Source organism: Chiloscyllium plagiosum, chromosome 11, assembly GCF_004010195.1.
Source record: "Chiloscyllium plagiosum isolate BGI_BamShark_2017 chromosome 11, ASM401019v2, whole genome shotgun sequence".
Lineage (NCBI taxonomy): Eukaryota > Metazoa > Chordata > Chondrichthyes > Orectolobiformes > Hemiscylliidae > Chiloscyllium > Chiloscyllium plagiosum.
This window is the reverse complement of record NC_057720.1, coordinates 44168686-44186968: the sequence shown is the minus strand read 5'-3', so window position 1 is coordinate 44186968 and position 18283 is coordinate 44168686. Positions and strand designations below refer to the sequence as shown.

General features: G+C 40.7%; 2 protein-coding genes across 2 annotated transcripts in view; one reads left to right on the top strand and one right to left on the bottom strand.

Annotated features, from left to right (window-relative positions):
- Positions 1-5940, bottom strand: part of agbl4 (AGBL carboxypeptidase 4) — an 862393-nt gene extending 856453 nt beyond the window's left edge. Inside the window, exon 1 of the mRNA XM_043699224.1 lies at positions 5664-5940. Within this exon, the coding sequence (XP_043555159.1) occupies positions 5664-5688 (25 nt within the window). The 5' untranslated portion in view covers positions 5689-5940. The remainder of the gene's footprint in view (positions 1-5663) is intronic.
- Positions 5941-6144: 204 nt separating this feature from the next.
- The window catches only part of elavl4 (ELAV like neuron-specific RNA binding protein 4), a 148026-nt gene continuing 135887 nt past the window's right edge, over positions 6145-18283 (top strand). The window contains exon 1 of the mRNA XM_043699229.1: positions 6145-6244. Coding sequence (XP_043555164.1) covers positions 6227-6244 — 18 coding nt within the window. The 5' untranslated portion in view covers positions 6145-6226. The remainder of the gene's footprint in view (positions 6245-18283) is intronic.

Below are 18283 nucleotides of genomic sequence, written 5' to 3'. Positions count from 1 at the left end.
ACGGAACACTTCAACCCCAGGGCATCAATGTGGACTTCAACAGTTTCCGCAATTCCCCTTCCCCCACCTCACCCCAGTTCCAAACTTCCAGCTCAGCACTGTCCCAATGAGGACTTGTCCTACCTGCCTATCTTCTTTTCCACCTATCCACTCCACCCTCCTCTCTGACCCATTACCTTCATCCCCACCTCCACTCACCTATTGTACTCTATGCTACTTTCTCCCCACCCCCACCCTCCTCTCATTTATCTGTCCATCCTTCAGGCACTCTGCTTGTATTCCTGATGAAGGACTTTTGCCTGAAACGTCTATTTTTCTGCTCCTCGGATACTGCCCGAACTGCTGTGCTTTTCCAGCACCACTAATCCAGGACCTTTGTCATTTAAGTAAGATCTAGAAGTTCAGAGCGTAAACAGCAAAAAGTTATATGCAATGATACAAGCAATTAGAGGAAACTAGTGTGAATATTGAAGTGAGTGGTTTTATACTGGAACAAATAGATACAATGAACTAAGAATAGTACAGCACAGAAACAAGCCTTTCAGCCCACCAATCCTGTGCTGACACATGATGCCTTTCTAAAGAAAAACTTTTTGCCTCCATGTAGTCTAAATCCCTCTATTCCCTGCTTATTCATTTATCTGTTAAGATACCTCTTAAACATTGCTATTGCATCACCACCTCTGTCAGCGCATTCCATGCAGTCACCACCTCTCACATTTCCTTTAAACTTTCCCCCCTTTCACCTTAAACCAATGTCCTTTAGGAATTGAAATTTTTACCCTGAGAAAAAAAAAGACTCCGACAACTTGTTTCATCCACGCCGCTCAATTTTATAAACTTCTATCGGGTCGCACCTTAGGCTTCAATGCTCACATGAAAACAAACCAGGCTTATCCAATACCCTAGTAAACCTTCTCTCTACTGTCTCCACATCCTTCTGGTTGTGTGGCAACCAGAACTGTATGTTACAAATGTGGTCTAAGTAAAGTTCTACATAGCTATAACATGACTTGCCAATTTTCATATTCTTCACCCTGACTGACAAAGGCAAGCATGCTATAAGCCATTTTGATCACATTATCCACCTCTGTTGTCATTTTCAGGAAACTGCAGGACTGCACGCCTAAATCTCTTTGTACGTAATGCTTCAGAGGGTTCTGCTATTTAATATATACTCGCCTCTTGCATTACATCTTCCAAAATGCATCACCTCACATTTGTACAGAATAAATTCTATCTAACATTACTTCTCCCAAGTCTCCAGCCTATCCATATCATGCTTGTATTGTCTCACAACACCCTTTCAGAGCTTCTACATCCTTCCTATAATGTGGTGACCAGAACTGCACGCAATACTCCGAGTGCAACCACATCAGAGTTTTGTACAGCTGCAACATGACCTCATAGCTCCGAAACTCAATCCCTCCACCAATAAAAGCTAACACACCATATGCCTTCTTAACAACCCCATCAACCGAGGTGGCAACTTTCAGGGATCTATTTTCATGGACATCGAGGTCTCTCTGCTCAATTACACTGCCAAGAATGTCACCATTAGCCCAGTACTCTTTATTCCTGTTGCTCCTTCCAAAGTGAATCACCTCACACTTTTCTGCATTAAACTCAATTTGCCACCTCTCAGCCCAGCTCTGCAGCTTATCTATGTCCCTCTGTAACCTGCAGCATCCTTCGGCACAGTCCACAACTCCACTGACTTTAGTGTCATCCACAAATTTACTAACCCATTCTTCTATGCCCTCACCTAAGTCATTTATGAAAATGACAAACTGCAGTGGCCCCAAAACAGATCCTTGTGGTCCACCACTAATAACTGAACTCCAGGATGAACATTTCCTTTCCACCACCACCCTCTGTCTTCTTTCAGCTAGCTAATTTCTGATCCAAACTGTTAAATCACCGTCAATCCCATGCCTCCCTATTTTGTGCAATAGCCTATCATGGGGAGCTTTATTAAATGCCTTACTGAAATCCATATACACCACATCAACTGCTTTACCCTCATCCACCGGTTTGGTCACCTTCTCAAAGAACTCAATAAGGCATGTGAGGTATGACCTACCTTTCACAAAATTATTTATTGATTATCCCAAATCAATTTATTCTTTTCCAGACGATTATAAATCCTATCACTTATAACCTTTTCCAACATTTACCCACAACTGAAGTAAGGTTCATATCTATAGTTGAGGAGAAAGTGAGGACTGTAGATGCTGGAGATCAGAGCTGAAAATGTGTTGCTGGAAAAGCGCAGCTGGTCAAGCAGCATCCAAGGAACAGGAGAATCGACGTTTTGGGCATAAGCCCTGAAGTTCCTGAAGACGGGCTTATGCCTGAAATGTCGATTCTCCTGTTCCTTGGATGCTGCCTGACCTGCTGCGCTTTTCCAGCAACACATTTTCAGCTCATATCTATAGTTATCAGGGTTGTTTCTACTCCCGTTCTTGAACATAGGGACAACATTTGCTAATCTCCAGTTTTCTAGTACTATTCCTGTAGACATTGACAACATAAAGATCAAAGCAAAGGTCTCTGCAATCTCCTCCCTGACTTCCCAGAGAATCCTAGGATAAATCCCAACTGGCCCAGGAGACTTATCTATTTTCATACTTTCCAGAATTGCTAACTTCTTCTCCTTATGAACCTCAATCCCATCTGTCTTTCAGTATTCACCTCAGCAACATTATTTTTCATCGGTATTCACACTGGAAAAAGACATTCATTTAGCACTTCTCCAATCACCTTAAACTCCACGCACAACTTCCCACCACTGTCTTTGATTGGCCCTAGTCTTAGTCTAGTCCTTTATTCCTGATATACCTATGAAAAGCCTCAGGGTTTTCTTTGATCCCATCTGCCAACAACTTCTCATGCCTCCTGGCTCTTCTTTGTTTTCTCGTTAGGTCTTTCCTGGCTAACTTGTAACTCTCAAGCACCCTGACTAAGCCTTCACATGTCATCCTAATATAAGCCTTCTTCTTCTGCTTGACGTAAGATTCAACTTCCTTTGTAAACCATGGCTCCCTCACTCGACCACTTCCTCCCTGCCTGACAGGTACAGACTTATTCAAGAAACATCTACTGCATGTCCTTGATAAGTTCCACATTTCAATTGTGTCCGTTCCCTGCAGTTTCCTTCCCCGCCCTAAATTTTGCCTAATCGCATCGTAACTGCCTTTCCCCCAGTTATAACTCTTGCCCTGTGGTATATACCTATCCCCTTCCATAGCTAAATAAACATAACCAAATTGTGGTCACTATCACCAAAGTGCTCACCTACCTCCAAATCTCACACCTGGACAGTTCATTACCCAGTACCAAACCGAATGTGGCCTTGCTCTTTGTTGGCCTGTCTATATACTGAGTCAGGAAACTCTCCTGCACACATTGGACAAAAACAGGGCTCCTAGTATGGATGCTTGTGGAACATCACTAGTCACGATTTCCAGTTGGAAAAAAATCCCTTCCACCACTACACTCTGACCAAGCCAGTTCTGCATCCATCTCACAAGCTCACTGGTGGATCCCATGTGACTGTATCTTCTATATCAGCCTGCCATGAGATCTTGTCAAAGATAAGGAATATGTCCACCACCCTGCCCTCAATCACCTTTGTCACTTTCTCAAAAAAACTGAATCAAGTTTGGGAGACAGAACACCTCGCACACAAAATCATGCTGCCTATCGCTAATATGTGTCTATTTAGGTCAAATGAAAACAGAAGATGGCAATTGTGATGCCAAATTTGGAAGGAGAATACAGATAGCCACAAGTAGTCTTGTGAAAATGAAGGATATGTTAACAAGAAAAATCAAGATCGTAACAAAAGTAAAAACTCATAAGATCTTACTTTCCTATATGCTTCAGAAATGTGGACCATAAGTAAAGATCAATGGAAAAAATTAGAAATGTGAATGCTAAGATTTATGATAAAAATTCCAACATGGTATAAACATGTATTTGAAATTACAAAGCAAAGAAAAAATTATGAATAGTGACATCCAAATAAATGGAAAGGCTACAGAGATCTTTTCTATAGATCAAATTGGAGGGGAGTGGAAAGAGGGGTTGACCTATATGTAATAGGATTACAGGTATCACAATGTACTTGCATGCAATCTATATCAGATGTGCAATAATGGCACAAGAGGACCATGGCACACCTTACAACGGATCTCCTGGCAGTATGAGGCACTAGCCACAGTAGGAAACAAACAAATTTTTAATCCCGTATAATTGTATTCAATGTTGACTTTTTAAATCTCAAATCTAATAATACTCATTTTCCTTATCCAAGAATTTATAAAGCTGCGTTTATTTTTAATTGCAATGTTTAGTAAAATGTTACGTTGATCAAATAGTGTTGGAACTGAAGACCATTTAATCTCAGTGTCAAATGTCCATATCAAATAAAGCTCCTTCTACTCTGCTGCATTATCAGGAGAATCCATTTGACTGAAGCTGTACGTGTTTCCACTTCCAACACTAGTCATCCCAGCACTATCCACATGAGAGTGCTAAATAGTTATGTGTTGCAGGCTCAGGAGTCACATTCAACCAGGTAGGGCGGCTAACATTCTTCACATACCTGTACTTCATTACAATTTCAGAACAGTTTCCATATTAACTACTGACTTTTCCAGCAATTTGACTCTAAGCTATACAGAGAATCAAATGTGAATGATAAATGAAATGCTATTATTCAAATAAGGTGCCACATACATAATCAGAACCTAGCTTTGTCATTAAGAAATTCAAACTTTAAAGAATACTACCAAATTACTTAGTTATTTGTACATTATTCAGTTTAAATAGGTAATCAAAAGTACTGGACTCTACATTATAATCTAAGTAAAATAAATTGGGAGATCCAAACGTTTTTAACATGAGCATTCTTGTTCACACAAAATGGAGTAAACTATCTGTTCCACTGCATTGATGCTGAGACATGACTGTTCCAAAGTCAGTTCTCCAGCTGAAGTTTATTTTAACAATGTAAAACACAACGCCACTTACGATGTTGAAAATCAACAGCTTATTGATACACAGCTGAACGACTCAATCACCCTGTATTTTTAAAATAGTTTGATTACTTCAGTGCTGTTACAAACAGGTTTACCGTAGTATTTGAACAATTATTTTTTAACTGTTATAATCATCTGTTCTGAAACTGATCTTAGTCCCAGACTAAGTTCATTATAGTTAGAATACAATGGGGGCAATTAATCAAGGCTGTGTATGTATGTTATATATGTACATTGAAATATTGGATAAGGAATTAAATTGCGAAACGTGCATTTTTCAACGTCAGAACAAAGCGGATAATTTTTAAATAAATATCATTTCTCTTTATGGAGTGCTATTCATTTTATTTAATAATATTAACATTCTGGCGTAACATGTGGAGATATTCTGAATTTATCACAAATTAAGCCAATTTATATATTGAAACTGGGCAACAGAACAAGAATTAAAGCATTACAACAGAGTACCCATCGCACTCTGAGTTAAACGATTTAACAATGGACTGATTGCCAAACTCTTTTCCAAAAAGGCTACGAAAAGCTATTACAGATCATTTTACCAATGCAAAACATTACAGCATCCACAATTAACAAATCGAAACAAGCAACATTACACACCAGAATCATTTCTCTTGTCCGCCATTTTAATCCCAGAATTCCTAGATTTATCCACCCCCGACGCTGCATTGGTTACCGTGGTTACAGTGAGGTGGGTGTGGGGGGGAAGAGACGATTTGGTGGCCGCGTGCCCCAAAGCACATAGAACAGGTGGCCGTTAAATAAAAACACCTGCGACTCTTTCTCGTGCCTGTACCCCTAATTACGGTCGCTCGATCTCAGCGACTTGTTCAGGTGCGAGCTAGCCTCAACACTTTGTCAAGTCGGCAGCAGCTCCTGCGACTTTAAACATTGGTTATTGAGAATCAGTGTTCTGAAGGAAAAAAGTGATGGCATATTTCAACTGTTAGATTTTTTTTCACGTAGCTGTATGTAAGGATCATAAAGTAGAATCAAAAGTGAGTGGTCTTGGGGAGGTTTCGTGCATTTCCCACTGCGACACTGTTGCAAATGGCATTGCCGTTTGAGTGATTGACAGCTGATATGGGGTCTCGTGGCGGGTTTTTGTTACAATCGTTAACGCTTGAGTAGTTTCGCATGCATGTATGCCAGGATAGGGGAGGATGCGTTTAAAAACTCAGGTATTTTACAGCTACATATCTCTAGATGTTGATAGTTTCAAATTTCATGTTAAAACAAGATGGATCTAGCTTGTGAGATTACTTGTGCCAATTCCAAATTTGAAGCAAAGTTGTTTAAGCCTCAAAGATCCAAAATCAAAGGGCTATGGATATCTAGATCATTTGAAACGGTGGGCTTCGGGGGCGGGTGCAAAAATTGGCATATTTGCGGAAAAATGGATCACTATTTAGTATTAAAGCAGTGATTGAGACTTGTAAGCAAACATATTGAAATTGACCTTTTGCTCTATTTAACTCAACTACACCTGTAAACAAGTCGTTTGCAGTATTTAGTTTCAATATTTAATAGATTACAATCTAAAGTAATTTACAAGTCAAATCTACAGCTTTTGAGATGGCATGAAGGCCTTAATTTTATGTTGTGTTAAATATTTTGAATGTTCGAATGAGCAAGAGAATTTGGAAAATAAATACTTTTCTGAATGAATGTTGTATTGAATTCTGCTAGTTCCTATTATCACACAACTTTGTTTATGAAATTGTTTCAAACACATTTGCACCCAGGGTTATTATAGAATTTATTTTTACATAATGAATATTTCTTTTAAAAAGCTTTCCACACAGTAACATGAAAGTACAGACTTTCCCAGAGTGTGTGCAAGATTTTTTTAGACCAACCTATTGAGCAAGTGAACTTTTCTAGATTTTATTTTGTGCAATATCAAAAAGTTAATTAATAGTCTTGTGCAAATCTTTTTGGAAACAGTGACCACAGCATGATAGCAGTCTTTCACTGCAGTTGAAAATGAAGTAGACCAAACCAAAACTAGGGTTCTAAATCTAAACAAAGGAAACTTAAGGTAGAATGGGTGAGTTGGCTGCAATAGATTGGCTAGCTTCACTGAAAGGCATGACATTGAATAGATAATGGCAAATGTTTAAGAAATGAATGCTTATGTTGCAGGAGTTTATACATTCCTTTGATGAAAGAATATAACTGGGAAAGTGGCCCAGTCATCGTTAACATAAGAAATTAAGGATTGTGTTAGAATTAAAGAGAAGTCATATAATGTTGCTAGGAAAAGCAAAGTTGCAAACATGAGGATTGGGAGCAATTTAGACTTCAGCTAAGGAGGGCTGAAAAATTGATGAGAAAAATACAGTATGAGAATAAAATTGCAAGAAGTATAAAAGTGGACTGTAGGAGCTTTTATATGTATGTAACAAGAAAAAGATTAGTCAAGACAACTGTAGGCCCCTTAAGACTGAATGGGGAAGAGTAGATAACTGAGAACAAGGAAATGGCAGAGCAATTAACCAAATATTTCAGTTAAATCTTTCCAGAGGAAAACCTAAATAACTTGCCAGAAGTGCACAAGAAGCAAGGGGTCTGATGAGCAGGAGGAATTGAGGGAGATTAGTGTGGTCTGTGTTTTGGGCACTTTGACCAGTTTCTATGTAAATTGGTATTATACTTGTGAGACTAACTAAAGGATCAGAGTCAACTTGTAATTCAATTTTATTCACAAAATGCACTAAAGACACAAAAGACTATAAGGCTTAATATTTATAAAACCCTATTCTTTCAAATTAAAGCTTCTGATGCTTACATTATTACTCTACCAATCACAACATTAAGTCTTTGTTGCAATCCTTATCTAAATTATTACTGGCAACCAGACGAGGACCAGATACTACCTGTGCAGTTAAAGTTGCCCAGGCAGCTCTGCAAGTTCTGATGAACTTGGTGAAGGTTAGTCTTACACACGGTGATCATCTCTGTCTCTCCAGGTGGTCTAATTTCTGCTGCTGGACCGGAACAAGTCTTCATTGAAGGAATGGCTGACAAGTGTCCCTTCTTATCCCTCCCTGCTGCATCCTTCCTGAATTTCTCTGGCCCTTGCTATATTATCCTCAAATCTCCGTGCTTTAGATTGGGGTTGATTGTACCGATCCATTTGAAAAGGAGCAATTAAATCAAAAACATTTGAGACCCAGGTCCAACATCACAGATTGGATTTATTTAGCTTATTAACAGCGATAGTTACAAGTAAAATTATCTCCCAGGCACACAAGTCCTTTTGAATTTTGAATTTCCCCTCATGTTTCCTCCTCTTACTAGTTCACTTTGAAGGCGAAGGACCTAGGCCCTGTGATTTTTTTGTTTACAGTTTGAGACAAAGAACTTTGTGAGGAATTGCAAGTACAACCAGTGCTTGCAAAATGCTCACAGTTGCAACTACAGCAGAGTTGAAGAATCAATAACAATGGAGGCACCATTTTTAAGGTAAAATGCAGAAGGTTTAGGAGGAATTTGAGAATTTCTTTTTCATCTAGAGGATGCAGGGCACCTGGAAAGCACCGCCTGGGAGCTTAATTGAGGAGGGTTACTTCACAACCTTTCAAACAGTACTTGAATGAGCACTTGAAATGGCATAATATTCAAGGCTATGTGCCCTCTGCTGGAAAGTGGGGCTAGTGTAGATTTAGTGTAGCTTTGGTGGTACAGACGTGACAGGCTGAAGGGCCTCTTTTGTACTGTGTGATTCTGAGTCACTCAGCCAATTGATCTTCTAGGGCAAGTTCATGGCATCCAATTAGGATCACTAATGTCATGTACGGGAGACACTAGGGCTACCCTTGGCAGCCATCCTCTGATGTCTTAAAGGCACAACTCCTCTCAATACATGGTCATGACAGGAACCGGGGCACCAATAAATGTGCTCATGATGCTCCAAACTATAAACCAGCCTCATTTTCCAGGGCAAGTCCACTCTTGTCCTCGCTTGTCTTTATCTTGTGCAGATACTTTGTGCTTGACCTATTCTGGAAGACCTGACTGCTTAAAGGTTGCCCATTTTTGATCCTGGCTGAGCCATTCAGGCCCCGGGCTGTATTCATTTTTTTAAAGGTGCTGATAAATCAATAAGACTGAATACTGACAATCTGCATCCCAGGATACTAAAGGAGGTGGACATAAAGATAATGAATGCATTGGTTGTCATCTTCCAAAATTCTGGAATGGCCCCAGCTGATTGGATAGTAGCAAATGTAACTCACCATTTTAAAAAAAGCAGGAGGGAGAAAATAGAATTACAGACCAGTTAGCCTTATGTCAGTAACCAGGAAAATGCTTGAGACTGATAAAGGATGTGATGACAGAACCAAAATCAACATGAATTTATGAAAGAGAAAACAAATTGAAAAACCTAAAAGTTTTTTTTCAGGATGGAAATAGAATAGATAAGGGAGAACCAATGGGTGTAATGTATTCAGATTTTCAGAAAGCGTTTGATAAAGTTCCATATAAGAGGTTATTGTGTGAAATCAAAGCACATGGAAATAGGGGTAATATACTAGCATTAACTGTGAAAATGTTAGCAGACAAGGAAAAGGAATAAATGAAATGAAGGTGATGACAAATGGGGGCCTCCAGAAATCAGTGCTTGGACACTGGTGACAATACAAATCTAAGTGAGATTGTGAGCATTCAAGACAATTTTAGTGAGTAAGCATGGCAGATGCAGTATAATACATTATGTTATCCACTTTGTTAAGGAAAGCAGAATGGTGGACTGTCATTTAAATGTTAGATTGGGAGACATTGATATACAAAGTGACCTGGGTGGCCTTGTATACTAGTCACTGAAAGCAAGTGTACAGGTGAAGTAAGCAATCAGGGCAAATGGTATGTGGACCTTCATGACAAGAGGGTTTGAGTACAAAAGCATGGATGTCTCACTGCAGCTATACAGGGTGGTGTATTTACCTTGGAAAGGATATACTTGCCAGAGAGTGTTGCAGTGTAGTTTTATCAATTGAGGACAGATTGAGTCAACTAGACCTGTATTCACTGGAATTCTGAAGAATCAGTGGGGATTTAATTGAAATGTATAGAATTCTGATGTTGAATAGATTTTATGCAGGGATGACTTTCCCCGGTTGCAGTATCAGACCATGGAATCACATTCTCAGGGTATGTGGTAGGCCATGTCATACCAAGATAGGGAGAAATTTCTTCACTGAATGCAGTGAACCTGTGGAAATCTTTACTACAGGAGGCTATGGAGGCCATGTCAATGAACACCTTTAAGAAAGAAAGAAATTTCAAGGTACAAAAAGCATTAAGAAGTGTGGGAGTATGGCACTGAATAGAGGATCAGCTCTGCTCATGTAGAGTGGAAGAGCAAGCTGTGTGGGTCAACAGACCTATTCCTGTTCCTATTTTGCATATTTTTATTATTTGATCTTATCCCCTTCGTGAGGTAAATAAACCACCAAAACTTGAGATTTGGCGACGAACTGGTGAAAATTAAAATGTGTGAAATATTATCATTTGCCTTTTTGAGGAATAGGAATAAGAGCCAACAACTTCTCATGTCTCCTCCTGCTCTTCTGAGCTCTCTCTTTAGGTCTTTCCTGGCTACCTTGTAACCCTCAAGCGCCCTAACTGAGCCTTCACATCTCATCCTAACATAAGCCTTCTTCTTCCTCTTGACCAGAGATTCTACTTCCTTCGTAACCACGGCTCCCGTGCTGTACAGCTTCCTCCCTGCCTGACAGGTACGACAGTGTTGTCGAGGAGATTACTGAGATACAGGCTACTAGACTAGGTGTGATTGAGGTTCACAAGGAGGAGGTATTAGAAATCCTGCAGAGTGTGAAAATAGATAAGTCCCCTGGGCCGGATGGGATTTATCCTAGGATCCTCTGGGAAGCCAGGGAGGAGATTGCCAAGCCTTTGGCATTGATCTTTAAATCATCATTGTCTACAGAAATAATGCCAGAAGACTGGAAGATAGCAAATGTGGTTCCCCTGTTCAAGAAGGGGAGTAGAGACAATCCTGGTAAATATAGACCAGTGAGCCTTACTTCAGTTGTTGGTAAAGTGTTGGAAAAGATTATAAGAGATAGGATTTATAATCATCTAGAACATAATAATTTGATTAGGGATAGTCAGCACGGTTTTGTGAAGGGTAGATCGTGCCTCACAAACCTTATTGAGTTCTTTGAGAAGGTAACCAAACAGGTAGATGAGAGGTTGATGTGGTGTATATGGATTTCAGCAAGGCGTTCGATAAGGTTCCCCACAGTGGGCTTTTGTACAAAATGCAGAAGAATGGGATTATGGGAGATATAGCAGTTTGGATCAGTAATTGGCTTGCTGAAAGAAGACAGAGGGTGGTGGTTGATGGGAAATGTTCATCCTGGAGTCCTTAGGGATATGGGCTGGGTGCTGGCAGGTGGGACTAGATTGGGTTGGGATATCTGGTCGGCATTGATGGGTTGGACCGAAGGGTCTGTATCCATGCTGTACATCTCTATGACTCTATGACTTGAGGCTGTTTTCGTTAGAGAGAAGGTTGAGAGGTGACTTAATAGAGACATATAAGATAATTAGAGGGTTAGTTAGGGTGGACAGGAAGAGCCTTTTTCCAAGTATGGTGATGGTGAGCATGAGGGGGCATAGCTTTAAATTGAGGTGCGATAGATATAGGACAGATGTCAGTGGTAGTTTCTTTACTCAGAGAGTAGTAAGGGTATGGAATGCTTTGCCTGCAACGGTAGTAGATTCGCCAACTTTAAGTACATTTAAGTCGTCATTGGACAAGCATATGGACATACATGGAACAGTGTAGGTTAGATGGGCTTCAGATTGGTATGACAGGTCGGCGCAACTGTGCTGTAATGTTCTGTGTTCTATGTACTATTGTTCCTTGTTTCTATATTTGTAGCAATGATAAAGTTGATCCTGCAAAATCCTCCTTTGTAACATCTGGAGGCTCATGCAAAACTTGGCAGAGCTGTCTCACAGACTAGTCAATCCTGACATAATCACACTCACGGAGTCATTATCTACTCGCACATTCGCAAAAAACACCCTGACTATCTCTAGATGTGTTCCGTCCCACCCACAGGACAGACCCAGTAGGTGGCAGCACAATGGTTTACAGTCAGGAAGGAGTTGCCCTAGGGGCTCTCAACAGGGAGTCTGTGTCTGTGCAGTCCAGGGAGTGGACTTTGCTCAGTCCATTGGCTCCATAGTGGCAAATCCAGAGGGTAAGGTTAATGCAGTTGGAGAGAGATATCTATCAGTCAGGGTCTTGATGCACTGTCTGATCATGTCAGTTGAGGGGGAAGACACAATTACATCATCTGGTCTGTCCATTGAAACTAAGTGGGATGGGGATTGGGGGCGTCGGATGCAAGTGTGGCCACAGTCATGACGTTGAGCTTTGTTCTTTAGTCTTCGGGACTGGTGACTGCAGTCTCTGGACAAGGGCACAGTGCACTTGTGAAAGGGGCAGCAGGATTTCGATGAGATCAATACTGTAAAGCATGCCTGGGAAGAGTGTTATGTGGGAGAGTGGCTGATCCACAGTCATCAGAATCCTGGTTTCAAAATGGTGTGCATTGAATAACCATACCAGGCATGTTCACCTCTTTTGCCAAGGTCTGGATGGGAACAGTAGGCGGGCGCAGGCAAATTTAGATTGTCTATAGGAAGGGGGTGGAGATATTTGGGAGTTCACTGGCATGGTCAAGCTAAGACTGAAAATCACTGGAAGAGGAGTGCTCATTGTACAACTGCTGGAAATTGAAATGTAAAACGGGAAGAAAATGGCAGTGACCATACTTGGAGTGGGATGTTATGAAGGTGTAAGGGGTACTGTACCTTTAAGAGAGTTAAAAGCTAGCAGCACTACCTGATGCAGCACCAAGTGTTCTGAATAAGGTAACAATGTAACATTCGGTCAAACAGCTAGATTAGCTGCGTTGCCTGGAGATGAAAAAACAAATTCAAATTCGGCCAGTTTAAATTATATCCAAAAGAAATGACCAAACTCCAATAAAGTTTGAATTTAGTATATTGACAATATTAAAAGCCAATGGCACAATACGATGCTTTGGGGTTCTAGACCGGGAAAAAACTTGAACAGTTGGGGGAGAACTGCCAAGCCACCAGTATTTACACACACACAGTTCTCTTAAATGTACCTTATCAATCAATGACCTGTGAAATGGCAAGACAATCTGGTGCACTTCAGCCCATTTCTCCTCAACACGTGGTTTCCAGTTCCACCTTAGGATTCTATCTTTCAGGTAATAACCCTCAGGAATATTCTCTACCTCGTTTTCGAAGTAAGCATCCGCAGATATATGTTTTATTGTCTTGTCTTGCTGTTGCAGGTCTCTTGGCCTTTCAGGACTAAACACTTCTGTCTGACCCTCTGCCTGTTCAGGTTTTTCCTACACCATTACATCAAACAGAGTGTCCACTAACTGAAGCTCCTTAATCTTTCTCTTTACTTTTTGCTTCGTGCTGTGAGTTATGATAGTGGGATCTGGTTACCACACAGTCTGGGAAAAGACCAGAGTATTTCTGTTTTAACTTCTCAATTTCTTGGTCTTCCTTAGGCTTCTCCACAAGGGGTGTCACTCCCACCTTGGATCCTACCAAATCATTCCCAAGAACAAACTGAATTCCTGGAACTGACACTCTGTCAATCACTCCCACTGTAACTTCCCCAGTCTTGAGTTGGCACTCCAACCTGATCTTACATAGGGGAATGCTAAATTTCTGTCCATCTATCCCACAAATTATCACACTCTATGGTAACACATCAGAAAGAGTGCATATTCGCTCATCCCTTACTATCAGCGATTGGTTAGATCCCGTATCTCTCAAAATTATAACTTCTTGTCCTTCTCCCTCATTCTTTCTGAGTAAACTTTACACACAGAGACAAATTTTTTATAGAGATCAGGTACTAACTCCATACCCAGCCCCTGCCTAGGCTGTTCACTCCCCTGCAGCTCCTCGGCTGTTCTTGGGGTTTCCTTTACTACCTTCACTAATGCCACTCACTTAGCTTATTTTGCCACATCTTTTCCATCAGTGCCTTTCTTTAACCACCAGCACTGTGACTTTACATGTCCCACCTTCTGGCAGTGAAAACATCTTTTCCGAGTCCTTCTGAAACCACCAGCACTGTAATTTTCTGTGTCCCACTCCATTACAGTGAAGACTCCTGAGGCCTTTCACTTCCTGTCCACTCTCTTGGGCTTCTTTAACCTTTGGTAAATTCTTATCAGTGCTCTCTACTCTTGGTTTCGTAGTGTAGGATCTCCCCTTCTCCCAACTTCTATCTCTCACAGGATGAAGTTCTGGCCAGAAACTTGTCTTATATGCCAACATGTACTCATCATTCTGCTGTCCTTCTCACTTACTGAACTTTCTATTCCTCCATGTGAATTCTTACCCATCTCTGGAAGTGAGTTTTTAAACTCCTCCAGCAGAATAATCTCTCAAAGCCTCAAAGGTCTTATCTATTTTTAAAGCAAGCACCCATTTATCAAAATGACTATGTTTAATTCTTTCAAACTCCATATAAGTCTGACCTGGTTCCTTCTTTGTGTTTCTGAATTCCTATCTATATGCTTCTGGTACCAATTCATAGCACTTAAAATAGCCTGTCTAACCTCTTCATAATCCATTGACATCTCATCTGACAGCGCGGCAAATACCTCACTAGCTCTGCCCACCAATTTAGTCTGAACTAGCATTACCCATAAATCCTCGGAACACTCCATCTGCCTAACCAATTTTCAAATGAAATAAAGAAGACTTCAACATCTTTCTCATCAAAATGTGGCAGAGTTTTGACATATTTGTATATATCACTACTTTGTCTTTTAATCTCCATCCTGTTAACTTGACTTTGCTGACTAAGTTGCAACTTCTCAAGTTCAAATTTTCTCTCTTTCTGCTCAACTAAGAACCTTCTCTCTTTTTTCCTCTCTCTTTCTCTCTCCCTTTCTTCTCTCTCTCTTTGCTCAGCTAAGACCCTTCTCTCTCTCTCTCTCTCTGTTTTTCCTCTCTCGCTCTGTTTATCTTCTAAATTTATTTTCCTCAATTGTAATTTAAGTTTTTCTAACTCGACTGTACTTATTTGTTTCTCTGACACACCTAAGTATTTGAGTAACTCCCTTACAATTTCAGCTTTACTTTTGTCCTTGGTTAAACCCAAATCTAACTTCTTTGCTATTTCTAAAAGTATGGCCTCTTTCTTTCCTTCCAAACTTTCTTGGCAAATTTGAGAATCATCTTCAAAACCTAAAACCTCTTTAGCAATTTTAAGAGCCATTTCTCTTACTTTTTAAATTTAATTAACCACACATCACCAAAAGTAAACAAATTGTCTCACCTACATTTTATTTAAAGATCTAGGACACTAACCTGCAAGTGTTTAAATCTGCTAGGATTTTTTTGTACCCCCAAATCTATTTAAATCTGTCCAAACCAGTTCAAGTCCCAGATGAGCCCCCAAATTGTTACGATACTGGGTAAACCCTCCTGCTTAATTTAAACCAGCAACACAAAAAAGATTTATCCCATGCAGTTTCTGCCAAAAACTATTTAAAGTAAAAATTATTCCTTAAAGTATAACAGAGAATAATTAACTAACAACTATTTACAACTCCTTCCTCTAACCTGTCTTTTACCTTCCCTTCTATAATACTAGTCCAATAAAATCCCTGATTAAGATTTACCAAAAATTCGAATTTTCAAAACCAGCCAGATGTCAAATCTTCTTGTTATATCTTCCTCTGTCTTCTTTTCTTCTTCATAGGGATTTCTGTTTCACAGGTTACTGATCAATAAAGGTACCTTTAAGAGGGCTTTTTTTCTTGGGCAGTCTGTACATGCTGGTGGCTTGGCACTTCTCCTCCCAACTATTCAGTTTTCCTTGGTCTTATATCCCCAAAGCCTCAGATTGTGTCATTGGCTTATAAGATTGTCAGCATACTAAATTCAAACTTGATTGGAGTTTGGTATTTTTCAGGGTATAATTTAAACGATTGGCCTAATTCGAAATTTTGTCGTCTCCAGCCAATCAGCTAATCGAGTTGTTTAAGTAAATGTTACATTATATCTTGTTCAGAACACTTGGTGCTGTGTCAGGTAGTTCTGCTAGTGTTTAACTCTCTTAAAAGTACAGTATACTCATATCTTCATAACTCTATTGATCACTTTCCTAATAAAAGTTCAATTGCATCTGACTGAACAAATTGTAACTATTGATGTGGTTTCCAAGAAGATAGGGTGGGGGGGGGGGGGGCGCACAGGAATATTCAAATTCCCATTGAAAACTTTGATTATTGTTTCTGCGGGTTAGACTGGGAATGTTTAGGGGTGGGGGTGGTGGAGTAGGTGTGGGTATAGTGTTTCAGAGGTACATTACAAATCAGGTGTCTACGTGCTTAAATATACTTAACATCAGGAAGTTGTGATCAGTTTTAGAGGGTAATTATAGACAATGCTAACAGTTTGGCTGGTATGGTGGCTCAGTGGTTTGACATGCTGTTTCACAGCACCAGGGACCTGGTTCAATTCCAGGCTTGCATGATTGCCTGTATGGAGTTTGCACATTCCTCCTGCGTCTGCTTGGGTTTCCTCCCACAGTCTAAGGATGTGCAGGTTAGGTGGATTGACAATACTAAATTACCCTGTATGTGCAGATTAGGTAGATTAGCTATGGTAAATGTGGGGTTACAGGGATAGGAAAGAGGGCTGGTCTTAGTGGGATGCTCTTCAGAGGGTCAGCGTAGACTCAAATGAGTCGAATAGCCTCTTTCTGTATTGTAGGGATTCTGAATTTTCTGTCAGAAACCCTCACAAAATCTGGGCAGTAATATGAACTGACACTTTCATACAATTTTGCAGGAATACTGCACTTTTGGACAAGACATTAAACTGAGACCCTCATCTGCTTCTACTTGGCAGTATTCAAAGAATTCCCACAGTTCGTTTTTCAACAAGAGTCACTCAAATTGTGGAGTGAATTATAACGTGCCAATCAGGTATAACATTAGAATTCTGAATGGAGCACGTTTTATGTAAATGAAGTCAGTTGAGTGGAGAATCATGAGGAGCATAGACACCAGCATGGGACACTTAATACAAATGGCCTATTTCTGAACTGAACATGTAATATAACTCTGTAGTAGTTGATTTCCATCAGTAGTGAATCAGTTGGTTACATCTCAACTTTAGAAAGGATGTCAAGGTTTTGGAGGATGTACAGAAATGGTTTTCCAGGCATAAGAGATTTCACTTATGTAGAGAAATTGGTGAAGCTCAAAGTTTGCCATCATTCATCAGCATCAACTCTGGTTCAGTCAAGATTACAGGAGGGTATGCCAGGAGAAGCACCTAAGGACCAAAGGAGAAGCAAACTACGTGGTGCCCACGGCCCATCCGACCACTCCGGAAGAAGACCAGGCCAGCTGGAGGCAGCCCATGCGAGCCCTAGGTTTGGGGCCTGCCGGAAAATGGAGGGACCTGCCCCAGGAAGGAGAACCAACACAAAATGCTCCCGGCCCCATAAGACGCCTGCCTGACATGAAATCCACCTGGAGGTACTTACCTGGAGAGCATCCCAAGCACTTCTGCAAAAAATGTGGCTGAAGCTGGAACAGCAAATTGGCGGCAACTGAAAGCAGGAACTTACTGGACAAATCGGAACACAAGGAGAAACTTACCTTCTCCACTGGGTCCTATGCACATTCCATCCAGTAAAAAAAACCCACAGTAAATTACCTGCTATACTGGGTCCTAAGCAGGTCCTCTGCAAAAATACACCAAACTGCAACCTACCTGCTTCACAGGGTCCTAGGAAGGATCACCTAACTGGAAGCAGTCAGAATCCACTTCACCAGAGCACCGGACCACTCAGATGTAAGCAACCTGCGAGGAAGTGGGGTAAGCATGCCAACCTGCTAGTAAGACTGAGACTACACGGTTTCAAGACAACCCCCCCTTCCTAATTTACTCCTGGCAAATGTACAGTCTATGGAGAACAAGATGGACGAACTCAGATCACGGCTCAGCCCTCAGCGCAAACTGCAGGACTGCTGCACACTCTGCTTCTCAGAAACATGGCTCAACCCATCCGTTCCCGACTGCACATTTCAGGCTGATGGTTTTTCTATCCATCATATGGACCATACAGCATCCTCGGAATGGACAAAAGG